Source organism: Rhinopithecus roxellana, chromosome 12 (assembly GCF_007565055.1).
Source record: "Rhinopithecus roxellana isolate Shanxi Qingling chromosome 12, ASM756505v1, whole genome shotgun sequence".
NCBI classification, from domain to species: Eukaryota; Metazoa; Chordata; class Mammalia; order Primates; family Cercopithecidae; genus Rhinopithecus; species Rhinopithecus roxellana.
In genome coordinates this window covers 32,651,670-32,678,170 of record NC_044560.1, presented here as the reverse complement: position 1 = coordinate 32,678,170, position 26,501 = coordinate 32,651,670, and the positions used below count along the sequence as shown (strand labels likewise).

The 26,501-nt window shown below is 47.0% G+C and overlaps 2 protein-coding genes across 4 annotated transcripts in view; one reads left to right on the top strand and one right to left on the bottom strand.

Moving 5' to 3' along the window:
* Nucleotides 1–26,501, bottom strand: part of SIPA1L3 (signal induced proliferation associated 1 like 3) — a 310,996-nt gene that overhangs the window by 262,448 nt on the left and 22,047 nt on the right. Inside the window, exon 1 of one of the 3 annotated variants that reach the window (XM_010385698.2) lies at nucleotides 22,869–23,217. The exons of the other annotated variants lie outside the window; for them this stretch is intronic. The gene's annotated coding sequence lies outside the window, so the exon portion shown is untranslated. Of the gene's footprint in view, nucleotides 1–22,868; nucleotides 23,218–26,501 lie in introns of those variants that run through there. 3 annotated transcript variants of the gene reach the window in all.
* Nucleotides 20,177–20,556, top strand: LOC104679949 (SRA stem-loop-interacting RNA-binding protein, mitochondrial-like). Its single transcript, XM_010385696.2, has one exon. The coding sequence runs from the start codon at nucleotides 20,186–20,188 to the stop codon at nucleotides 20,513–20,515; it is 330 nt and encodes a 109-aa protein (XP_010383998.1). The 5' UTR covers nucleotides 20,177–20,185; the 3' UTR covers nucleotides 20,516–20,556.

The following is a 26,501-nucleotide window of genomic DNA, read 5'->3' as shown; positions in this document are numbered from 1 at the left end:
CATAAATGTTTGTAACAGCACTACTCATAGTAGCCCAAACTGGAAACAATCCAAGTATCCACTAATGAATAATGGTAATGAAATTATCCATTCATGGTTAACGAATAAACAAAATGTGGTTTACACACACAATAGAATATTTTTCAGCAATAAGAAGAAATGAACAACTGATCCAAGCAATCACCTGGAGGAAGCCCAGAAACATCATGCTAAGTGACGGAAGCCTAGTACGGAAAAGACTACATACTGTATGTATGTATTTGAAATGTCAAATACATGCATGTATTTGAAATGTTCAGAAAAGGCAAATCTACAGAGACAAAGAGCAGGTTAGTGGTAGCCTGGGCCTGGGTGTGGAAGCAAGGACTGCCTGTAAATAGGTACAAGATGGATATCTTTTGGGGTGGTGGTAATTTTCTAAAACTGGATTGTGGTGATAGTTATACAGCTTTACAAATTTACCAAAAATAGCTGAATTGCATAATTCTTTTTTTTTTTTTTTTTTTGGAGACAGAGTTTTGCTCTTGTTGCCCAGGCTAGAACACAATGGTGCAATCTCAGCTCACTGCAACCTCCGCCTCTTAGGTTCAAGTGATTCTCCCGTCTCAGCCTCCCGAGTAGCTGAGATTACAGGTATGTGCCAACACACCTAGCTAATTTTGTATTTTTAGTAGAGACGGGGTTTCTCCATGTTGGTCAGGGTGGTCTTGAACTCTCGACCTCAGGTGATCTACCCGCCCTGGCTTCCCAAAGTGCTGGGATTACAGGCGTGAGCCACCACACCTGGCCTTTTTTTTTTCTTTTTTTTGAGAGACAGCATCTCACTCTGTCGCCCCAGGCTGGAGTGCAGTGGTGTGATCCCGGCTCACTGCAACCTCCACCTCCTGGGTTCAAGCAATCCTCATGCTTCAGTCACCTGAATACCTGGGACCTCAGGCATGTGCCACAATGCCCGGCTAATTTTTGTATTTTTAGTAGAGACAGGGTTTCGTCATGTTGCCCTGGCTGGTCTCGAACTCCTGGCCTCACGAGATCTGCCTGCCTTGGCTTTCCAAAGTACTGGGATTAGGGACATGAGCCACTGCGCCCAGCCTGAACTGCATATTCTGAATGGGTGACTTTTATGGTACATGTGTATATATACACACATACAGGCGGTGGTGGTGACAACTTCTGTAACCTACTCACCTCTGGACTTCCTGCTCCATAAGAAATCGCCTGGTTCTTGAAGCCAAGAGGCTTCACGCTTGGATGTGCTTATCACTTGGGGTTTACAGAAACCTAACAGATACAGGAGTATCTTGAAAACAGTGTTTTCAAGGGAAGCAATGTTCAGATCCTCAACGTTCACAAGTTACTCTTCCTGAAACTGATCTGGCTGCAAACCAGCCTGTCTGCTGATCTGGCTGCAAACCAACCTGTCTCCTTCTCCACTGCCCACCCGCTGTTGTACACTCCCCCATTTTCCCAAAAAGCACTACCCAGAGGTGTGTAAACCTCCAGGACTCCAAACACACAACATCAATATTGCTTTCAGGGAAGCAGCCTTTAGTGAACAATAAAAAGCTACTGAAACCCCTAGACTTGCCTGTCTTTCCCTGACTTAAGTATCTTTCTGCCAAACATGAAATTTGGCTTTAAAAATAGGATTTTCTGAACCACAGTAGGATCATGAATGTTAAAGCAATATAGGTTACTGGCTCTGATTTGTTCAAAGGGAACATTTTTCAGGACCCCCTAATTTTTCGAGATCCACCAGAAAAAAATTTCCAGGGAAAAATTTACATGATTGTAATTACCTTGAACTAAACCAGTGATTACCCTTTTGAACATTTCCCACTATTAGCAAAATTCCTTTTTTCTTCCCCTCTCCCTTTTTTTTTTTTGAGACGGAGTCTCGCTCTGTCGTCCAGGCTGGAATGCAGTGGCACGATCTCAGCTCACTGCAAGCTCTGCCTTCCAGGTTCACGCCATTCTCCTGCCTTAGCCCTCTAAGTAGCTGGGACTACAGGCGTCCGCCACCACACCTGGCTTTCAGCTTCTGTGTACTTTACTCAATAAGGTAGTAAAAACTTTTTTTTATCTAACCACATCATAAAATATTTCAATTACACTCGACCTTCAAAATGTGTACTATTTTCTTCTCCCACAAATAAGACAAATGTAAAGTTACCAAAAGATTATTTTAGATGTTAGCTTTACAGTGTACAAGGAGGTATATAAGGGCTTATCAAAATTCTTTTGGGAGGGGATGCAAGCAAAAATGTTTAAAGATGGTCAGATTAAATTTGAATAATCCTGGCTAACCCATGCCCTAATTCCTGGTGGCTGAGCTGTAGGAACTCAGCATGGGGCACAAATTCTGGGGAAAGCAAGACTTCAGACAATGGCAAAATCACACATGCCTAGGGGGACAGCCAGCAGCGTGGAGTCAGTCAGGCCTCACAGCCCCTTCTTCCCTAGCTTTCAGGGGCCTCAAAAGCAAAGCTGCCCAAGGGAAGACTTGAAAAGGGATTTTCTGAACCGATAGGTCAATTCAAAAGATTTCCTTTCAGTCGAGTAAAAGGGCTTTCGCCCTCCTTCAACTCAAGTAAGTATGGTACACACATATACACGCACACACATACACATACACACACACGAGGAATGCATTCACCCTAAACTACCTTGAACTGAATCAGTGATTACCCTCTTGAACATTTCCCACTATTAGCAAAATTCCTTTTTTCTTCTTCTTCTTTTTTTTTTTTTTTTTTTTTTTTTGAGAAGGAGTCTCGCTGTGTCACCCAGGCTAGAATGCAGTGGCACGATCTCGGCTCACTGCAAGCTCTGCCTCCCGGGTTCACACCATTCTCCTGCCTCAGCCTCCTGAGTAGCTGGGACTATAGGCGTCCGCCACCACACCCGGCTAAATTTTTTTGTATTTTTAGTAGAGACAGGGTTTCACCATGTTAGCCAGGATGGTCTTGATCTCCTGACCTCGCAATCCACCGGCCTCAGCCTCCCAAAGTGCTGGGATTAGAGGCATGAGACACCGCGCCCGGCCGAGGATGCTCTGTGCATTCACATACTCTGATGTGTATGCAATAACCCAGGATGGTGTTCAAAATGCAGATACCCAGACCCCAGGCCCCAAACCAGAATCTCCAGCAATGTGGAACAGATCTGCTGTATTTTAACAAGTTCCCCAGGCCAGTCTGTTGATCACATAAAGCTAAGAACTGCCACTCAGGAAAAGTCTAGCAAAGTGGTTCCCAAATATGTGATTCATACAAATCATTTGTGGAGAATTATTTATTTATTATTTTATTTTATTTTTGAGACAGAGTCTCACCCTGTTCCTCTGGCTGGAGTGCAATGGCACGATCTTGGCTCACTGCAACCTTCACCTCCCGGGTTCAAGGGATTCTCCTACCTCAGCCCCCCTCAGTAGCTGGGATTACAGGCGCCTGCCACCATGCCAGGCTAGTTTTTGCATTCTTCATGGAGACAGGGTTTCACCACGTTGGGCAGGCTGGTTTCAAACTCCTGACCTCAAGTGATCCACCTGCCTCGGCATCCCAAAGTGCCAGGATTACAGGCGTGAGCCACTGAGTCCAGCAGAAAATTTTTTAAATTTAAATATAGATTCTAGGGCCCACTAAAATTACCATATTACTTAGGACTTTTTTGGTTGCAAGTGGCAAAGACCCAACTCAAACTGACTTGAGGGGAAAAACGGGCCAATTTTTTGGCTCCCGTTACTGAAAAGTTCAGTTACCAAAAGAATTTGTATTGAATCATTTCCATCTCCTTTCCACCCGACCCTTTGAGCAAAGATGGTCCCCAGGCCCCCAGCAGCATTAAGCTTACACCCCACAACTTGGCACCTCCGTAGGAAGAAAGTTCCTCTTCTTTCCTGGGAGCTCCAGAGAAAGACCTATCTTAATTCTGATTGGACTGACTCAACTCCTCCCTTCCCTGAACCAATGCCTGTGGCAGGAAGACAAGGAATGACTTGACCTGCCCAGGCTGCTCCTAAGGCATTTCTAAGTCCAAACCAGGTAGACCAGGGCACTCCACAACAGTGGGTTTTTGTTGTTGTTGTTGTTTTGAGACAGTCTTGCTCTGTCACCAGGCTGGAGTGCAGTGGTGTGATCTCGGCTCACTGCAACCTCCGCCTCCCGGATTCAAGTGATTCCCCTGCCTTAGCCTCCCGAGTAGCTGGGACTACAGGTACGTGCCACCATGCCTGGCTAATTTTTTTTGCATTTTAGTAGAGACCAGGTGTCACCATGTTGGCCAGGAGAGTCTCGATTTCCTGACCTAGTGATCCGCCCCCCTCAGCCTCCCAAAGTGCTAGGATTACAGGTGTGAGCCACTGCGCCCGGCCCAGGGCTTTTCTTAAGTAGTTTTTTTTCCCCCTTCTGTTTCTAAAACTTCCTTCTGGAAAATGTGAAAACTATACAAAAGTATAAAGAAGAAAATGAAAATAATCTATAATCATCCTACCAACTAAAATTTTTAGATCTTCACACTCAAAGCTGTGCGCATGAGCACTGGTCTCCTAAACAGAACCCTATTCTGTACAAAGGATAACACTGTGGTTCAGTCTTCAGTACAGTTCTCCCAAAACTGAAAATAAACATTGTGGTCATTTTCATGTTTGTTCAGCCAACACTGGTTTGCTTCCCTTTTCCAGTTAATTTGCTCTTGTTTGTAACCCCTAAAGATGTGGGTATTTCCTAAGAAGAATCTCTGAATCACAGTACAATTATAAAAATCAGAAAGTGGGCCGGGCGCGGTGGCTCAAGCCTGTAATCCCAGCACTTTGGGAGGCCGAGACGGGTGGATCACAAGGTCAGGAGATCGAGACCATCCTGGCTAACACGGTGAAACCCCGTCTCTACTAAAAAATACAAAAATCTAGCCAGGCGAGGTGGCGGGCGCCTGTAGTCCCAGCTACTCGGGAGGCTGAGGCAGGAGAATGGCATGAACCCGGGAGGCGGAGCTTGCAGTGAGCTGAGATCTGGCCAGTGCACTCCAGCTTGGGTGACAGAGCGAGACTCCGTCTCAAAAAAAAAAAAAAAAAAAATCAGAAAGTGACAGCCTTATGGTACTGTGATCTAAGGGACAGACACAATTCCAGTTTCAAGGGCATATTCCAGATTCCCTGCCATATCCCCAGTGCCTGGGGTAAGTAATACATTCCACACAGCGGTCTCAGTAAGTGAACGGATGCAATGGAGGAAGAGCAGTTCCCAAAAGGAAAACCCCAGAGGAATGGTGAATGGTTGTAGGGCGGCCAAACCAGCAGATGATCTTCCTCTCCACCTGCGGGAGCAGACGCTCCAGGAGGGAAGCCAAAGAATCCCAACTGTTACCAAGATTCCCCAGGTGATGCCGACTCACAGCCAGGTTTAAGAATCACCGTCTGGGGAATAGATATAACCAGACACAAACACAGCATTTCCCCCAGAAGCTTCTTCCAGATCTGCCTTTCACAAGAGAAGAAGAAAAAGTGTTGCATGCTGGGGGACTGGGGACAGGTGGGATCAGACCTGGGAGGGCTCGCAGTGGAGGGAGCAGCAGACGGGCTTACGGGGAGCAAGCGCCAGGCTCAGCACAGAAGGGTCTTGTGCAAGCCTTCATGATGGAGGTGAGGCAGGCCCTAGCATCAAGCCCTCCATCGGCTCACATTCAGATGTGATCAGGAGCCGGGGCTGCACTGAGCAGGGAACTTGGGATCTCCAGTTCCCTGGATTTCCAGTCGCCCCAAATCTCAGATGACAAACATACATCCAATGATCGAGCCCTGTCAGCTCTTTCTTCTCCTTACTATGCAGATAAAGAAACCAAAGCTGTTACTCACTTGGCCAAGGTCACAGAGCTAGCTGGTAGTAGAACTGGGATCAATCCTAGGCTTTTTATTTCCAAGTCCTATCTTGAACTCTAGAGCACTATCCAGCCTCAGGAAGGAAAAGAAAGAATGACAATGATGATGATGATGAAAACTAATACTGTGAGTGCTTACTGTGTATCAGGCTCGGACTAAGTCCTTCACCTAAGTTTATCTAATGTTCTGAACCACACCCTGAAGCAAAAGCCTTTAGCATCCTCATTCTACATGTGAGAAAACTGCACCCCGAGAGTGAGGTGATGAGTCCGAGGTCACACAGCTAGCAATCGGCAGAGCTCTGAATCCAGTCAATGTGGTCATGTTCTTTTTTTTTTTTTAGATGGAGTATTGTTCTGTCACCCAGGCTGGAGTGCAGTGGCGCAATCTTGACTCACTGCAACCTCTGCCTCCCGGGTTCAAGCAATTCTCCTGCCTCAGCCTCCCGGGTAGCTGGGACTACAGGAATGCACCACCACGCCCAGGTAATTTTTGTATTTTTAGTAGAGACAGGGTTTCACCATTTTGGCCAGGCTGGTTTCAATCTCTTGACCTCATGATCCGCCTGCCTTGGCCTCCCAAAGTGCTGGGATTACAGGTGTGAGCCACCGCGTCCGGCCAATGTGGCCATGTTCTTAACCATGACATGATGTTGCTTCACATGAGAGAAGGGAAATGTACCCTAGGCCAGGACAGCTAGGGAGTGGGTCTTCCAGGCTTCCTAGAGTCCCCTCTCTACCATTTTTTTGTTTGTTTGTTTTGAGACAGAGTGTCACTCTTGTCTCCCAGGTTGGAATGCAATGGTGCAATCTCAGCTCACTGCAACCTCCGCCTCCCAGGTTCAAGCAATTCTCCTGCCTCAGCCTCCTGAGTAGCTGGGATTACAGGCCCACACCACCATACCTGGCTAATTTTGTATTTTTAGTAGCGATGGAGTTTCACCATGCTGGCCAGGCTGGTCTTGAACTCCTGACCTTAGGTGATCCGCCCACCTCAGTCTCCCAAAGTGCTGGAATTACAGGTGTGAGCCACCACGCCTGGCCTTAGAGTACCCTTTGAATAAAAACTGTGCACGTACACAGGCACGGGTGGGATGGCCATGCTTATTCTCCAGCCAAAGCTTACTGGATGAGAGGTGACCATCTGTGGTTGAGAACCGTAAACTCCACAAAGGAAGGGGCAACGGGGCAGCCAAATGCCTGGAGAAACCCAAAGAGGGGAGGAAGCAGAGAGAAAGAAGAGGCAGAGATGGGAGATGGAGACAGAAAATCGCCTAGGCCTCGGGCCTATCGATCCTGATGCCAGGAGACAAGTGCCAGTCCTAGGCTTCAGGAGGCATCTCACAATTCTTTGAGGCTTAGGTGGGTCTAAGATGGGTTTCTGTTATTTTCAACCAAAAGAACCAAGGCTAAGAAGCTGCCACTTGGCTCCTTCTCTGATGCCATCTCCTGCCATTCTCCCCCACTGCCCTCCTGCCACAGTGGCATCTGTGAATTGCTGGGAACAAGCTCTGCAAGCTCCAGCTTTGGGCCTTTGCATCCATGGTTCTGTCTGGAATGCACCTTCCATGGCTGGCTTCTTATCTATCAGGACGTGACTCAAAGGTGACCTCTTTAGAGGCCTGCCCTGGTCACTTCTGATAAAACAGTAGCCTCCCTCAATCTCTAGCCCTTCCCCAGATCTGTTTTCTTCATAGAACTTCTCACTACATAACATTTTATCATGTATCTGTTTGTTTAGGGTCCACCTGCCTTCCAGAATGTCAGCTCCAAGAGCATGGGGGCCGTGTCTGTCCTGAGCCCTAACTGTAGCCCCAGCACTTGTGTGCCATGGCGTAGGTGCCCAGGAAATACCCAAGTGGTATCTGCCCACCCACATTCTAGGCACACCTCCTGGGAATTGTATCCCTGCCCTCAGAAACAGAGGAACAATGACTAATACGCATGTGAGTGTTTACTATGTGCCAACCACTCTTTTTTTTTTGTTTTAAGACCGGATCTCACTTTGCTGCCCAGGCTGGAGTGCAGTCGTACCATCACAGCTCACTGCAGCCTTGACCTTCCTGGGCTCAGGTGATCCTCCCACCTCAGCCTCCCGAGTAACTGGGACGACAGGTGCATGCCACCATGCCCAGTCAATTTTTGTATTTTTTGTGGATACAAGGTTTCATCATGTCGCCCAGGCTGGGCTCTTCTCAGCACTTTACACAAACCAATTTAATTCACTGCGAGGTTTTTTTCCCCCAGGATGAATTAATAGCCCCAGAACATTGCCTACTGCTGCTTGTTCTCAGTTGTGCTTGATGCCAGCGTCTTCCCTGGTCTGGCCCAGCCATGGGGACACAGGAGTCTTTCATGACACGTCCACTGCCTAAGTGGCCACCATTAACTTAAGGGGATTCGGAAATATCCTGGTCCCTGCCTAGCCAGGGCCCCATAGAGGGGGCTCCTGCAGGATCAGACATCTGATACGTCCACGCCTGCCAGCAGCCTCCATTGGCATCTAACATTGCCACAGAAGTCCTGGCCAGGGCAGAGGCAGAGAACAGGAGTAAAACAGAGAACGCCAGCATGGGGCAAATGCTGCAGGCAATTACGAGTGGACAAAAGGGAGATTTGGCAAGAAACTGCAGGAAAAACTGCTGAAAACATATTACAAATAGGGAGCTGGTTATTAAATAAATCTGCAATATTTCCAGCCAGGCTCTGCCCCATCCAAGCTGTGAAATGTCACGCAGGAAACGACACCTCTTTGTGCTTCGGTTTTCTTACTGTGAATGGGAGTATTATCAATCTGCTTCATTGAGTTACGGCAGGAGACTGAAAGGTAAACTTGACAGATGAGGGCCTGGCTCCTAGTAAGCTTGAGTTTCATATTAGTGGGAAAGAATGGATTATTTAGTCAGTAGGGATAGGGACAACTCGTTGACTATCGAGGTGGGGGAGTTGGATTTTTTTTTTTTTTTTTTTTTTGAGACAGAGTCTCACTCTGTCGCCCAGGCTGGAGTGCAGTGGTGCGATCTCGGCTCACTGCAACCTCTGCCTCCCGGGTTCAAGCGATTCTCCTGCCTCAGCCTCCCCGGTAGCTGGGATTACAGGCACCTGACACCACGCCTGGCTAATTTTTGTATTTTTAGGAGAGACAGGGTTTCACCATATTGGCCAGGCTGGTCTCGAACTCCTGACCTCAGGTGATCCTCCCGCCTTGGCCTCCCAAAGTGCTGGGATTACAGGTGTGAGCCACCGTGCCCAGCCACAAGTCTTTAAAAACAGACACTTTGTTTCAGGAATTGCAACTCTAGGACTTTGTCACAAGAAAAACTTCATAAGCAAACAAAGGATTTTTGTGTGTGAGATGTTCAGAGTTCCAATAATGAAAGATGGGAACAGCCAGTATGTTCAACAACAGGGAACAAATAGAGTGGAACGCTGTGTAGCCATTAAAAAGAATGCCACAGACCTTGACCCACAGACATGGCGGGGATCTCTAAGCTAGACTACTCAAGTGTAATCTGCAGGATGGCATACCTAGAGTATGTCTATAAAACGAACAGTGGTACTCACACAGATCTGTAATAAAAAAATAGCTGGCTGGGCGCGGTGGCTCACGCCTGTAATTCTAGCACTTTGGGAGGCTGAGGCGGGCAGACTGCTGAGCTCAGGAATTCGAGACCAGTCTGGGCAAAACGGTGAAACCCCGTCTCTACAAAAAATACAAAAAAAATTAGCCAGGCATGGTGGTACACACCTGTAGTCCCAGCTACCGGGAGGCTGAAGCAGGAGAATCACTTGAACCTGGGAGGTGGAAGTTACAGTGAGCTGTGATTGTGCCACTGCACTCCAGCCTGGATGACAGCAAGACTCCATCTCAAAAACAAACAAACAAACAAAAAAAAACCTAAGACATGAGTACAGTCTCTGACTTGCAATTTTTTGACTTTACTATGGTGCAAATGGCTGCAATTTCAATGTAATTTGAATTCTGAACTTTTTCCAGGCCAGCAATAAGCAGTACATGAGATACTCAGCACTTTACTATGAAATAGGCTTTGTGTTAGATGATTTTCCCCCAACTATAGGCTAATGCAGGTGTTCTGAGCACATTTAAGGAAGGCTAGGCTAAGCTGTGATGTTTGGAAGGTGAGGTGTATTGAATGCATTTATTTATTTATTTATTTATTTATGAATGAGATGGAGTCTCGCTCTATCACCCAGGCTGGAGTGCAGTGGCAACAATCTCGGCTCACTCAACCTCCGCCTCCCGGGCTCAAGTGATTCTCCTGGCTTAGTCTCCCGAGTAGCTGGGATTACTGGGACCCGCCACCACGCCCAGCTAATTTGTACTTTCAGTAGAGATGGGGTTTCACCATGTTGGCCAGGCTGGTCTCGCACTCCTGACCTCAAGTGATCTGCCTGCCTCAGCCTCCCAAAGTGCTGGGATGACAGCTGTGAATGCATTTTTGACTTAAGGGTAATTTCAATGTATAAGGGGTTCATTAGAATATAACCCCATCGAGGACCACCTGTGCTTATCACATGCCAGGCACTACTCTAACTTTCACATATTGATACATTAACAGGGTAAATCCTTAAAAGCCTATGAGGTTGGGACCATCACCATGATTTTAAAGATGGAGAAATCAAGGCACAGAGAGATTAAGTAAAAGCCCAAGTTCACACAGTCAGTACATAGCAATACTAGGACTTGAACCCAGGTACTCTGGCTCTTAACAAATAATCCACCGCACAGACCGAGACCTGGAAGTGTGCACTTAATATGCATCTGGGCAGGACCTGGGGGCAAAGCCAGGCCACTGGGTCGAGACAATGAAGCAGACCTTCATGCTTTCTGTTTTTGTTTTTTGTTTGTTTGTTTGTTTTTTGAGATGGAGTCTCACTCTGTCACCCAGGCTGGAGTGCAGTGGCACAATCTCAGCTCACTGCAACCTCTACCTCCTGGGTTCAAGCGATTCTCCTGTCTCAGCTTTCCAAGTAGCTGGGATTACAGGCGCACGCCTCTGCACCTGGTAAATTTTTTAATTTTTAGTAGAGATGCAGTTTCACCATGTTGGCCAGGTTGGTCTCAGACTCCTGACCTCAGATGATCTGCCCGCCTTGGCTTCCCAAAGTGCTGGGATTACAGGTGTGAGCCACCATGTCTGGCCCATGCTCTCTCTACATACTGCTCTGCTGTTGGAACGGCTTATAGCCAGCATGTGGCTTCTGTACATTTTAAAGCAGTAAATATTTTTTTAAAACACTTTAAAAAAATTCATCAACATACAATTCTTGTCATGGGGCCTAAACACAAGCAGAGGCAGCACCAAACTCAACACCACTTTTCACAGGAGACCATGCTAAGAGGAGGAGGTCACACCTTTTCTTAGAGGTCACCAAGTAAAGTCATTTGGCTGGCTGAGGCATCACATACAACACACACCCTGTGGGTGGTGAGCTCCCTTTACAGGTGGAGTTCTGGAGAAGGTGATAAGGAGGATTTGATGGGTGAGAACACTTTCCACCCAATAAGTTAAGTAGGCTCTGGGCTCAAAGTCTAGGGCCTAGATGTACAGCTTAACTGGGTCACGTGTAAAGTTGTCAGCAATCGTAAAGTCCCCATTTTCTGCCCTGTAATAATTACTGTCATAAAAGGTGTGTTGGAATCCAGGTTAGTGGGAATGGTGGAAAGGCCACTGATGTGGATTTGATCCCCTCCTGACTTCATAAATGTACCACACTGACATTTGGCTCCTCCTGGACAGAGGCTGTGTCAATATCATGAATTAACGGCTGTGGTTGGAGTGAGGGAGAAGAAGGGAGCATGGTCGGACTATGGGTGGGGCTACCCAGGTTCCAATCCAGCCCCAACAGCCTATGCGACAAGGACCAAGGACTTCACTTCTCCGGGCCTCAGTTCCTTCGGGGGTGAAATGGAAATTAAGAATCTACTATATGGGGGCTAGACAAGACGTGTGTAGTAGAAAACCTCAGCTCTTTGCCAGGCCCAGTGGCTCATGCCTAGAATCCCAGCAACTTTGGGAGGCCAAGGCAGGAGGATCACTTGGGGTCAGGAGTTTGATACCAGCTTGGGCAACATAGCAAGACCCTGTCTCTACAAAAAAAAAAAAGAGAGAGAGAGAGAGGCTGGGTGCAGTGGCTCATGTGTCTAATCCCAGCACTTTGGGAGGCCAAGGCAGAAGGATCACTGGAGGCCAGGAGTTCCAGACCAGCCTGTTGAACACAGCAAAACCTGCCTCTACTAACAATACAAAAATGAGCCAGGTGTAGTGGCATACACCTGCAGTCCCAGCTACTCAGGAGGTTGAGGCACCAGAATCGCTTGAACCTGGGAAGAGGAGATTGCAGTGAGTTGAGATTACTGCCACTGCACTCCAGCCTGGGCAACAGAGACCATCTCAAAAAAAAAAAAAAAAAAAACGGAAAGAACGAAAGAAAACCTCAGCCCATGTTAAAGGGGACTGGGGCTATCCTTACTACCACAAAATCCTGCAGACCAAAGCCTGAACCCGCTGGTAAAACCTTTCAGCCGACTCACCACCCACCATGGCCAATCCCTAAACAAGTTCTGTTGGGCCACCCATTTCTTGTACCCGGTGCCACCACTCTCATCCGGGACTTTACTTCTCTCCTCACGCAGTACAGGCTGCCCCTCACTGCCCTACTTCCACTCCCACCTTCAATCTATGCTCCTCGCAGTAGCCAGAGGACATGGGAGGACACTCTGAATCAACCCACACCCTCACCAGGCTCCCCCACTTGCCTGCCCTCCCCCTTCTCTTCACCCCACACTCCACATGTCAAACTCATTCCAGCCTCAGTGCCTTTGCACCTGCTGTTCCCTCTGCTGGGAAAGCTCTTCCCTGATCTTTCACAAGGCTGGCACCTTTGCATACCACTCCACTCTCAGCTGGCATGTCACCACCCTGGGGAGGCTCTCCCCCAACCACCCCAGTTGTCCAGCCTCCCACAATCCCTTCCAGTTCCAGGTGCATCTCTCTCACCATTCTGCTTTCCTGACTCCACAGCATTATTCATCCCCATCTGGAATTATCTTGTTAATCTGTTTATTTCTTCCTTGACTGTGTCCCCCAACCTAAACAATCAACTCCAGGAGGACGAGCGGGCTCTGTCCCCAGCACTGGAAGCATATGCGAAGTTCAGTAAATATTTGCTGAATGGAGAAGTTAACAATGGAATGAATGAATGAGTTTGCACATCACTGAACAATAAATCCTCTGCCCCCAGAAGGAATGTGCTGTAATCTCTAGCAGCAAAGAGGCCCTTAGATATCGTGCAATATAATGAATAACTGATCCCAAAGCATCTAAATGATTTCAAGCGTGCTACTGCTCTCAAGAATTTATGACTCAGACAACAATGGCTGGGGTCAGAGCTCGCCCCTGGCCAGGTTACCAGGGCTTGCCTCTGCAATGGAGCAGAGCCCTTTATTGTTCTTTTGTCTAGGAATGGAGTTTCAGATCAGAAGAAATCCAAATACTCAAAAACCTCTTGCCCTAAGCATAAAGGACTAATTTCTTGGCGCAGAGCAGGAAGTCACCAAAGACTAAAGGTCTGACAATGCCTGACAGGGGAAAGAGAGAGAAAGATGGGAATGTCAACAGTCTCATTACTCTGACAAACACCCACAAGGCCCCACCTGGTCAAAGGTAAGGCCTGCAGCAGCCGTGCCCACACAATGAGACGACTGGACTGGTTCATCTGTTTATTGGCAAGCTCAGGACAGGGTATGAGCAGCGGTGGAGACCGGCAAATGTCAAATGAATAAAAACATAAAAACAAAGAAGATTTTAATCTCTGCAGGGGAAAAAAAAAACACAACAGATTAGAAACCACCAGCCCAACTGTTCAATTGTCATTTCTAAGGCAAACAAAAGTTCAAAAGAGCCAGTACCCTCGGGATAACTGAATAATAGATGAGGGGCAGGTTCTCTCTAGAGGAATAGTCTAATAAATGAAGAGGTGAACAGAATTACAACGGCATAATTTTTGTACACCCCAAATGAAGTAATGGCTCTGAGCAATGGTCATCCACAGTCACTAATGCCACAGAACACAGAAAGGGGCCACCAGTTTTCCATACCTAATGGACATACACAGCAACACCTAGGAGGATGGCTAGCCCTCCCTGCCAAAAAAGAGAGAGAGAGTGTGTGCGTGTGTGCGTGTGTGTGTGTGTGCATCTCAAACATGAAACTCACCTACTCTGCAAATCCAATGATTCATTTATAGGAAACAAAGAGATAGAAGAATAAGTTAAACACTGCAACAGGGATATGATCAGTCAGATCCAGGCCTGATCATATACAGGACAAATGACATGGCTTTTCTCAACAAACAAACTGCAAGAGAAAACAAAGAAAAAACAAGCCAGGTGTGGTGGCTCACTCCTGCAATCCCAGCACTTTAGGAAGCTGAAGTGGGAGGATCATTTGAGATCAGGAGTTTGAGACCAGCCTGGCCAACACGGTGAAACCCCATCTCTACTAAAAATACAAAAAAATTAGCTGGGCGTGGTGGTACATGCCTACAATCCCAGCTACTAGGGAGGCTGAGGTGGAGAATTGCCTGAACCTGGGAGACCGATGTTGCAGTGAGCTGGAGGGAGGGAGAAGCCATAGATTAAATGAGGCTTCACGAGCAGATGAACCAAATCCAATGGTGAACCCGGTTGGGTCCCGATTGGAACAAACCAATTCTAGAAATATATTTATGAGATGATCTGAGATGTTAACACTGTGTGGATACCAGATGATATAAGCAATTAATGTTAATTATTGTCATGATTAAAATGGTCTTGCCATATGTCTTTAAAGAATACTTATCTTGCAGATACTCAACTATTTAGCTTTAAAATAATACAGTAGGGGGTGGATGGTGGTGGATATAGAAGAAAACAGAGTGGTTGTGAGTTAGTAAGAGGTAAAGCAATTTTTTTTTTTTTTTTTTTTTTAAGGCAGGGTCTTGCCCCGCCACCCAGGCTGGAATGCAGCGGTGCAATCACGGCTCACTGCAGCCCTGACCTCCTGGGCTCAAGCAATCTTCCTGCCTCAGCCTCCCAAAGTGCTGGGATTGCAGTTGAGAGCCTCTAGGCCCAGCCCTCCTTTATTTTTTCTTCACACCTCTTTATCTCTGACTCACTAAGTAACTGACTTGCTTACTATCTAGCTGCTGTTTTAAAATACAAGCTCTGCGAGGGTGGAGACCTCGTTTGCTTTTCTATTACTCTCTTCCCAGCTCCCAGAATAGTGCCTGTACAAAACAGGTACTCCATAAGTATCTGTGTAATTAATCAAAGAACCAAAAGTGGGGGGGGGGGGGCCCATCATCTACAGTACCATTCTGGTGTCTGATGGCTCCTTTCAGCTCCGCTATCAGGGAACACCTCAGAACTAGTAACATTACCGGCTGCCTACTCCAATACTGAGTCTCCCCTTTTAACTTAGCAATCAAATCTAAATTTTAGCTAAGAATAAGGCCATGGGAAATAAAACTACCTTTCCCAGGTTCCCCTGCAGCTACATATAGTAGTGAGATTAAATTCTGGGCAAAGGTGTAAGGAGACTTGCCGTGTACAACTTAAGTCTCCTTTCATCTTTCTTGCCTCCTGGGCATAATGGCTGGAGCTTGGGCAGCCGTCTCATACCATGAGGTGGCAGGATAAGGGTGGTGGAGCCAGAAGGTGGGAGCAGCCTGGGTCCCTGATGAGAACATAGGCCTTGCCTGTCTATTACGGGGCTCCTTCATATGAGAGAGCAATAAGTTATTTTGCTTAGGCCACTGTCACTTTGTTGAAACTAAATTACATGCAGTTGAAACTAATCTTTTTTTTCTTTTATTTTTTTATTTTTATTTTTTGAGATGGAGTCTCGCTCTGTTGCCTAGTGCATGGTGGGATCTCAGTTCACTGCAGCCTCCACTCCTGGATTCAAGCAATTCTCCTACCTCAGCCTCTTGAGTAGCTGGGATTACAGGTGTGCGCCACCATAGCCAGCCTGCAGTTGAAACTAATCCTAACAGATATATCTGAGACCAAAATGCCACAGCACAGTGGGTGGAACAGATATAGTCATATATCTGTACTAACATACACAAATGCCCAGAAGTTGAGGACTGTTTCAAAGAGTGAATCACTGTGAGCTGGGGGTACACAAAAAGGTATCATGGAATTCGGGGGAGAATAGCAGGGGAGAGAAAACAACCATAGAAAGGATGACCTGAGGATCATAAACTTTCATTACGTTAAATAGGCTGCCACCCCAGGATTAGCAGCCACAGTACATAAAGAACACCTACAATTCAATAGGAAAAAAGCAAAAGTGGCCAGGCACTATGGCTCACGCCTGTAATCCCAGAACTGTGGAAGGCTAAGGCAGGCGGATCACCTGTGCTCAGGAGTTTGAGACCAGCCTGGCCAACATGATGAAATCCTATCTCTACTAAAAATACAAAAATTAGCTGGGTGTGGTGGTAGGTGCCTGTAATCCAACTACTCGTGAGGCTGAGGCAGGAGAATTGCTTGAACCCAGCAGGTGCAGGTTGTGGTGAGCCAAAATCGCACTACTGCACCCCAGCCTGGGCGACAAGAGTAAAATTCCATCTAAAAAAGAAGAAAAAGAAAAAGGAAAAGAAGCAGAAGTGATGAGCAAGCAATATCCAGAAGGAGAAACATGAATGAAAAGATATTCTGCCTTACTAGTCTTCAGGGGTAAATTAACCACAACAAGATTTCATTTCCTATGCATTAGGCTGGCAAAAGTAAAAAAGCTTTACAAAACCAAATGTGACAAGGACACTGAATAAAAGAAACTCATCCTTGGTGGGATGTTTAACAAGCAGCTCAATAATATCTGGCAAAGTTAAAGATGATCACAACCTACAATCCAGAAATTTCATGTCCAGTACATACCTAAAAGAAATGCCTGCCCATGTGCACCAGGAAGTAAGTGTAACAACATTCACAGCAGCCTGTGAACAGCAAAATATCTGAAAACAAAATGTCCATTGGTATGGAAATGCCTAAAACAAAAACATGGTATACCCAGCCAGTGGAATACTCACATGGCAGTAAATAAAAATGCATGAGTCACAGCGGTACCAATCTAAATCAATGTCAGAATCATAATATTAGGTGAAAAGTGCAAGACTCAGAAGACTATGCACAGTATATCTTTTTTTTTTTTTTTGAGGTGGAGTCTCGCTCTGTCGCCCAGGCTGGAGTGCAGTGGCATGATCTCAGCTCAGTGCAACCTCCACCTCCTGCGTTCAAGCGATTCTCCTGCCTCAGCCTCCTGAGTAGCTGGGACTACAGGTGCGCACCACCATGCCTAGCTAATTTTGTCTTATTTTTAACAGAGACGGGGTTTCACCATGTTGGCCAGATGGTCTCAATCTCTTAACCTCGTGATCCACCCACTTTAGCCTCCCAAAGTGCTAGGATTACAGGCGTGAGCCACTGCGCCCAGCCTTTTTTATTTTATTTTTATTTTTTTGAGACAGGGTTTCACTCTGTCACCTCGGCTACAGTGCAGGGGCACGAACAAGACTCACTGCAGCCTCAACCTCCTGAGCTCAAGCAATCCTTCCTCCTAAGGCCCCCAAGTAGCTGGCACCACAAGTGCATGCCACCATACCTGGCTAATTTTTAAAAATTTTTTGTAGCAATGAGGTCTTGCCATGTTGCCCAGGCTGGTCTCAAACTCCTTGGCTCAAGAAATCCTGCTGCCTCTGCCTCCCAAAGTGCTGGGATTACATGCACGAGCCACCACACTCAGCCATATTTTGATAAAGTTCAAAAATCATTCTTTTAAAGACAAAGAATAATAAAAAATTCAAGATGGTAGTCACTTCTGAGAGTAGGCAAGAAAGTGAATGGGAAGTACCACATAGGTACATGTAAGTTACTGGTAATATTCAAGTTCTTGGGCAAACAGTGGGCTAATGGCTGTTCATTACGATAGACAAATATTATTTCACAGACCAAAAATGCCAGTGTATCATGCACCACGCATTATAATTAATCCAATTCTGTGTGTCCAAAGGCCATCTTTAAAAAGTGAATACAGGCTAGGTATGGTGGCTCATGCCTGTAATGCCAATGCTTCGGGAGGCCAACACAGGAGAATCACTTGAGCCCAGGAGTCTGAAACCAGTCTGGGCAACACAGCAGGATCCCATCTCTACAAAATGAAAAAAAGTAGCCAAACAACCATTCTATTCCAGCCTAAGCGTCACAGTGAGACCCAGACTCTAAAAAGATTTTTTAAATTAATGCATTTAGAAAGAGGTGAGGAAGAATCTCTACTAGGTTACTGACAGATAAGACCAATGAGGCAGGAAGTAGGAGTGGAGAGGATGGAGTAGTAAGTGGTTTTTGTTTCATGTTTTATTCTGCTGTCAATTACATATTCATTTCAACAAGAAATGTTTCCTGTAATCAACCAAAGCAGTATAGTCAAATGGTTCAGTACACGCCTCCAGAGCCAGACCAGGAGAGACTGCATCTCAACTCCACCATGCCCTCGTCAGAGGAAATATGGCAAGCTACTGAACCTCTCTGTGCCTGTTTCTGCCTCTGAGAAGAGGGGGTGATAGCAGTGCCCACTTCATAAGGCCACTGTGAAGATTCACTGAGTTAGCTTACGAAAAGTATTCATAACAGTTCCTCTACACAAGGTAAGCCCTTAAAGAGACTGGCTACTATTCTTATTATTAGACTAACTTCAAACACTGATATGAGAGAGGTGAGCTCAGCAATGATCTGGTCAAGGTCTGCAAAAAACCCTGCACACTCTTAGTCTCTGGGAGAAGCTCAGTGCCCTGCCCATGCCAGGAATTTACTAAACAGTTGATAAATGAATGTATGCTGACTCCGTTTACCCACCACTTCTGTGGCTGTCTGGATAAAGCATTGGCAGGTACGTGCCCAACATGTCCACTCTCCATCTTCTTCCTTATTGACCCTTTGCTCAGGGTGGCAATGAGCCCAACTGAAAAACTGCAGATGTCCTTGCAGCAAGGAGTGGCTATGTCACAAAGTTCTAGCCAAACAGTCACAAGCAGAAGTCTGCCAAGGATTTCAGGCAAGGCTTTGGTTTCCTGATACAGGTGCTGTCTCCTTTCCTTAGAGCCCTGCTTCTGCCTGCCCATCACAAGGATATCAGGCTGGAGGTGGAGCAACCATTTTATGAATAAGAGGCTAGGGATGGTGACACAGATAAGGAGGGACCTGGAGCAGCAGAGAGAGGGTGAGCACCACCTTAGCCTGCTGAACTCTGTACTTCTTACTTGAGAAAATAAACCCTGTGGTAGCCTGGATAGAAAGATGCCCCCAATGGACCACACCTCCTGGAACTTGTTTTGTGATACTCCTCCCATACTGAATCTGGGCTGACTCTTCAACTCACATTAACTAACAGAATGAAGTAGAAGTGATGTGGGGTCAGTTCTTAAATCTATGCCTTAAGAAGGCTCCCAAAGTCCTTGGCTGCCGTGTTATAAGTCCAGCTACAGGCTGGCCAGGCCACATGAAAGAAGAGGTCCCAAGACTATGGACAGAAATGGACCCAGTCATTCCCAAGGTGCCATTTCAGTAAAGCAATTTTGAATGTTCCAGCCCCATCCACCCTCTGACTGTAGACACATAACAGACCCCAAGCAAGACAAGCAGAAGAACCATCCTGCTGACCCCAGTCAAATGCAGGTTCACAAGAAATAAGAAACTGCTGCCATTTTAAGGCCTTAAGTTTGGGGGTGGTTTGTGGTGCAGCAATAGATAACTAGAACAAACCTCTATCTGAGTACAACACTGTACAAGTTTCCAGAAGACAAGCACAGTCCCTAACTAAAGTGCCACCTGAAAAAGAAACACACAATCGATCACAAATTCCAACAAAAATCTCTTGCACATTCTGATTTCCAACCAAGACTGTTAATACGAAAAAACATGAACTGTCCTTTCACTCTTATTTCATAATAAGTACATTAAACACAACTAATCTGGCTAAGTGCAATGAATCTATTAATTATCCTAAAAATGAAAAAGCATTTAAATTGCTTTTTGGTTCAACACAGTGCTGGATCTTTTTTTTTTTTTTTTGGTGAGAACCCTTCAAAAATACATCTTCTATCTGGACGAGAGGCATCATTATACTACTGTTATTTCATATTCATTCTCAAAGGCCTAGAGCTTAAAAAGGTGGCCAAACAGGTCAGACGCCTGCAATCTAATTAAAGAAGGCTATCAATAAAAATAATAATTTGGAGTCTAAAGATGGCGGCCTCAGCAGCGAGGGGTGCTGTGGCGCTGCGTAAAAATATCGATCGGTCGGTTGCTTTTGTGAGAAAAATTCCTTGGACTGCGGCGTCAAGTCAGCTGAAAGAATACTTTGCACAGTTTGGCCATGTAAAAAAGTGTATTGTACCTTTTGACAAGGAGACTGGCTTTCACAGAGGTTTGGGTTGGGTTCAGTTTTCTTCAGAAGAAGAACTTCAGAATGCACTACAACAGGAATATCATATTATAGATGGAGCAAAGGTCCAGGTTCAAGCTAAAAGGCCAAAAGTTCTGCAAACATCTGATGATGAAGAGAAAGATTTTTGAGACCGCAGCCTATTAATAAAGTTAACATAACTGAGAAAAAATAATAATAATAATAATTTGAGGGGAGAAAAAACTCTAGAAGCAAAGGGAATGCCCATCAGTGATGTCTTGGCCAAATCAATTATGTTGCATCCACACCACTGTGTGTTATGTAGCCACTAAAAAGAATAAATCTGAGCACTACGCAAGGACTCGGAGGCATTTCCACATGGCACTGCTACGTGAGAAGCGCAAAATGCAAGAAAATAAGTGTAATATTATCTCCTATAGGATTATATAACCACGGAGAAGAATGTCGAAAGATACATACAGTCCTTGATTGTTACCATGGGTGAAGGATTGCGGGAGGATGCTGACATGGGGTGGAGTGGGGGGTGGCACAAAAAAGGGACAGACCGTGAATATTAAAAAGGGGCTTGAAAATAATTCATATAAAGAATTATCTTTTTAAAATCTAATTTGCTGGGTGCTATCTTATGCGCCAGGCACAGTGCTGAGTCACCTGATCTCACTTTGACTTCTCGTTTAATCATCTATTAATTATCCCCATTTTCCAGATAAGGAACCTGTGGCCCAGAGAAGTAGTGTACCCATAGGGTTGGGGCTCAGGTATTATATGAAATAAGTGTAATAGGAGGGTCCCCAACTCAACCCCAAACTCCCGCACTGGGAGCTCAAGGGACATACGTGTTAAATGTTGTAGAAGAGCTTCCCTCCTGCTCTGCACATTCTTAAAATAGCAGCAGGTCCTGACGTGTGATGATGTATGCTACAGCGGCACGAAGTCCATCAGCACCTCGGTTCCCTGGTGCCTCATGCGGGGAGAAATCCAAGAGGGCCACTGACCTCACTCCACGGAGCTCAGGGAAGCCCTGCCCAGGATATTTTTACAGAATCAATTGCTGACACCAGGAGCTAGAAAATAGATGAGGATGTGTGAGCTATTACACGGTCAGATTCTTCGGGCTCACCATTTAATTAAAACTTGTTCAGCCCCAGAGCAAGAATTATTGCCCATTAAAGCAGGGGAGATGGCTCAACTGTGCCTGGCTGGTTAATTGCTACTTCCCAGGCATTCCCTGGCCTCCCCCTGCAGGAACAGCAAGCAGGAGCTGGAGATATATATGGGATGTGTGTATATGGGTGGTGTCTTCCACACAGCCTTTTCCACCTAAATGAATCTGACATCCTCTCCACTTACTAGGCCAAGCTTTCCTGTTCCATGCCACAGGCACCCAGGCTGCCCGGATGAGTCACTACCAGGCCTGCGCTGCACAAACTGCAGGGGTTGTGGGACAGGAAGCCAGAGGGCTGGATGCTGCAGGCAGGTGCCAGGGAGCCGCTGGGTGACCAGAGGGAGGCATCTGCGCATGCCGCCTCACCCACGGCCACAGGTTCCTGGAAAAGCTGACACCCTCCTCAAACCCCAAACGAGGCTGGCCACCCATCCTTCAACCATGTTGCACCTGATAAAAATTCATTCATATCATAATTTAGCCCACATCTACCATGTGCCAGGAACGGTTCTACAAGGATGGACACAAACGTGCCTGTGCTTCTACGGAGCCTAGAGCTGGGAAGCAGAGCATACACAAAACATGTCGAGTGGAAATAAATGCTATGAAGAAAAGTAAAGCAAAGAGTAAGGGCGAGGGTGAGGGAGAAGGTGCAATTTAATAAGGAGAGAGGCCTCGTGGAGAAGGTGACATCAGAACAGAGACTTGAAAGAGGGAGGCGGCACTGGGGATTCTAGGGGAAGTGTTCCAGGCAGAGGGAACAGCCAGGGCAAAGTCTCTGAGGGAGGACAGTGGGAGGCCAGTGTAGCTAGGGTACAGCAAGCAAGCAGCTGAGAGGTCAGAGATAAGGTCACACAGGGAAAATGGGGGCCTGGGGTTGGGGTGGCGACACTTGAGCACCGCTCAGTGACCAGGCTTGAAGCACTTTACATAGATGACTCACTGGGCACTGCTGCTAGTTCTCATTTCACAAGAAGAGGAAACTGAGGCCCAGAGAGGAAAGGGGACTCAGGCGAGACCACGGAGCTCGTCTACACCAGGCTGGGATCGCCCCCAGCCCCCGGGCACAGAAGTCTGCATCCAGCAGGAGCTCAGCTCACTAAAAGAGTCACCGATTCCTTCTCTTGGGAGAAATGTCCTCCATTTTTCTCAGTCCCTCAACACCCGGCCCACTCTTTCTTCACAGTTAGGAGCAGACAGGTAAACATTTCAGGGAGAAAAGGGGGGAAAAAAAAGAAAACCAAAAAAAAAAAAAAACAACTGTCTAACTCCGGAGAGGAAGAAACATGATTAACTTTCTTGGCAAGTCACTGCCACATTTAACTAACATCGCTCACCTGAAAGACTCCCCGAACACGGCTCTCATCACAAAGTGGGCAGGTGGCCGTCAGGGGAGCCCCCGCAGGTGGGCTGCTCCTGTCCCGGGTCCTCCCAGGACCAGGCCACCTGCCTGGGCTCTCCAGGCCGACCTCGGTGGTGCCCGCCCCCAGCCCGCTGTGGGTGTCTGGAATGCGGAAACGGGAACCTGCCGTGCCAGCTCCTAACAGCGACTTATTCAACAGCCGCAGGAACACGCCAGCCACCGGAGTTCCCCAGGAGATGGCTGGTCCGTCGTGAACAGGCGCGTTCCCAAAGAAAGCTGTTTTGCCAACAGTCCCTCTGGGGGAGGAAAAGAAAAGGCCTCCTTACTCATCAGACACGTGGTCTGAGGAGTCTGAATGGACTTGAGAGAAAGCTCAAAGGTAACAAAGGCGGCTCGCCTGTTACCTCGGATTCAGGCACAGCCACCTGTTCACTGACCAAGCCAGGGCTGGACTTTTGCCCACACCATCCCCTGCCCTGAGCTTGTGCCTGGATGCTTCATTCAGAACCGTACAATCCAAAGGCGGGCTCCTTGGCCCGTGCAGAGGAGGCGCTAGCTCGCAGAGGCGATGCAGCTTAATGATTAAACGCAGTCGCTGGACTCTTCCAGGCAGCTTTGGAAGTACAACCGAACAGCTTTGGCTGGCTAATAACAACAACCACAACCGGAATGCTCACTGCAAAAGGGGCTGTTCTAAGTGCTGCATATGAATTCTCTCTTCTAACCCTCACAGCGACCCTCTAAGGAGAAACTATCAGCATTCTTATTTTACAGATGAGAAGCTGAACAAACAAGTCACAGGCTGGAGGTCACACAGGAAGAAAGTGCTGGGGTGGGGATCTAACCCAAGTAGAGCAGCTCCAAGGTTCCAGTTTTAACCACGATTTATTTATTTTTTTATTTTATTTTATTTTGAGACAGAGTCTGGCTTGGTCACCCAGGCTGGATGGAGTGCAGTGATGCAATCTCGGCTCACTGCAACCTCCGCCTTCTGGATTCAAGCAATTCTCCCGCCTCAGCCTCCCAAATAGCTGGGGTTGCAGGCGTGCGCCACCACACCCAGCTACTTTTTTTTTTGTATTTTTAGTAAAGACAGGGTTTCACCATGTTGGCCACGCTGGTCTTGAACTCCTAACCTCAAGTGATCCACCTGCCTTGGTCTCCCAAAGTGCTGGGATTACAGCCATGAGCCACTGTGCCTGGCCTTAACCAGTACTTTAGATCTCCTCTTGCAAGGAGAAGCAGGTGCTCCCACTGGGCCTCAGTTTCCTCATCTATGAAATGGGATGAGGAGTCAGTTAGAGCTTTATTATTATTTTTGTAGAGACAAGGGTCTCAGTGTGTTGTCCAGGCTGGTCTTGAACTCCTGGCTTCAAGCGATCCTCCCTCCTTGGCCTCCCAAAGTGCTGGGATTACAGGCATGAGCCACTGTGCCTGGCCAAGTGAGATCTTTATGGTGGGCACTGTGCTTGTGGCTCACAAAAATGCTCAAGAACCATCAGCTGCACTTATCACATGCTGCCCTCAGAGTCAATCAGGTCCGCTTTATTCCTTCAAAATACCGAGTAATCAGCTCATGGCCAGAGTTTAAATTCCAGGCAGCTAAAGGAAAAGAAATTAAGAAAGGCTCTTACCATGCTTCTTTTCATCCACACACACTAATATAAACAGAATGTCTATTCTGAGTCAGGCACTGGGACACAGTAGTAAACAAAAACCACATAAACCCTGCCCACAGGGAGCTTATAGTCCCCTGGGAATGAACTGGCACCGAATATGCAAAGATTAGCTGATATATCTTGTACTGAGCGCTGCTTTGGGTCAGGTGCTGTAGTGGTCTAAGCATGTCACATGCTTTGATGCATTCGAATCCTCCCAACAACCTAGGAGGACAGTACCGTTACCAGCTCCACCTTACAGATACGGAAACGAAGACATGCAAGGCTAAGTGGCTTGCCCAAAGTAAAACAGGGAGCCCAAGATGGATCCAGAACTTGCACTCAGCAGTCTGGCTCAGAACCCACACTGCATTCCTCAGCCTTTTGCAGTCTCAAAGGGCAATGGCTTTACAATGTGGCCATGAGCAGTACCAACAGGTATCCACAGGAAATTTCAGTCTGCAAAAGGGATGGTCACTCTTCACAGATGTTTTTCTTTTTCTTTCTTTTTTTTTTTTTTTTGTTGGGGGGGTGCAGGATCATCAAATTATATTTGTTACAAGTCACATTTATGCTGGGCACAGTGGCTCACACCTGTAATCCCAGCACTTTGGGAGGCCGAGGTGGGAAGATCACTTGAGGCCCAGGAGTTCGAGACCAGCCTGGGCAACAAAGTGAGACCTTGTCTCTATGAAAGATTAAAAAATTAGCCAGGCACGGTGGCATGCACTTGTGGTCCCAGCTACATGGGAGGCTGAGGCGGGAGGATTGCTTGAGCCCAGGAGGTTGAGGCTGCAGTGAGCCATGATGGCACCACTGCACTCTAGCGTGGGTGACAGAACAAGATTGTCTTTCAAAACAACAAACACATACATACATACATAAAAAGTCACATTTAATACGTTAATAGCAGAGGCCACGTTCTTAAGCACCTACCATATGCTGGCCCCTGGGGGTAAGCACTTGACAGGCATCCTCTCCTTTCATCCAAGGACGACCCTCAGAGGGGGCAACTCAGCCTTTGCATGGAGGGGAAGGAGGAGGGGGGAGGGAGTCACGAGCAGAGAAAGGGGTGAGACCCAGGTGCTTCTGAGCAGAGTGAGTGCTCTCAAAGACCGCGCACTCGGCGGCTAGGGCGGCCAGCCCGGCGCGCGGTGGCTCAAGCCTGTAATCCCAGCACTTTGGGAGGCTGAGACGGGCGGATCACGAGGTCAGGAGATCGAGACCATCCTGGCTAACACGGTGAAACCCCCAACTCTACTAAAAAATACAAAAAACTTAGCCAGGCGAGGTGGCAGTCCCAGCTACTCGGGAGGCTGAGGCAGGAGAATGGCGTAAACCCAGGAGGCGGAGCTTGCAGGGAGCTGAGATCACGCTACTGCACTCCAGCCCGGGCGACAGAGCAAGACTCCGTCTCAAAAAAAAAAAAAAAAAAGACCGTGCACTCTAAGCTTCAGACTGCTGCCTCATCACTCAGCTCAGATTTCCCTGAATTATCAGACAAAATACTTGGTATTCCAACAAGATTCAGAGTTCTTATGGTACAGGGACTCTGTGCACACAGTTTCAAAGGTGGGCATGATTAGAGAACAAAAAGTAAGTCCTGATTCAGGTAATTACAAAACAAAGTTGGTAAGCACGATGACAAAAATGCATGGACATTATGTTTTCACTCTGTTCCACTTATTTCTGCAGCAAATCCAATTGTCTGCCTACCCAATACCCCTCCCCCTTTCCCAGTCCTTTCCTAAATGGTACTCTGATTTTATTCCTGTAGCCACTCTCCTCCCTGTGCTACCTACTTCAGGTAAGGCTGGCCCCAGGCCCCAGGCCCCAGGCCCCAGCTCCAGAAAGTCAATCCTAATTGGCCCTTGGCTGGTTTCTCGGGGCAGGGTCACATATCACAATGCTGGCCAATGAGATATGAGGGATATATGGGAGGTAGGGAA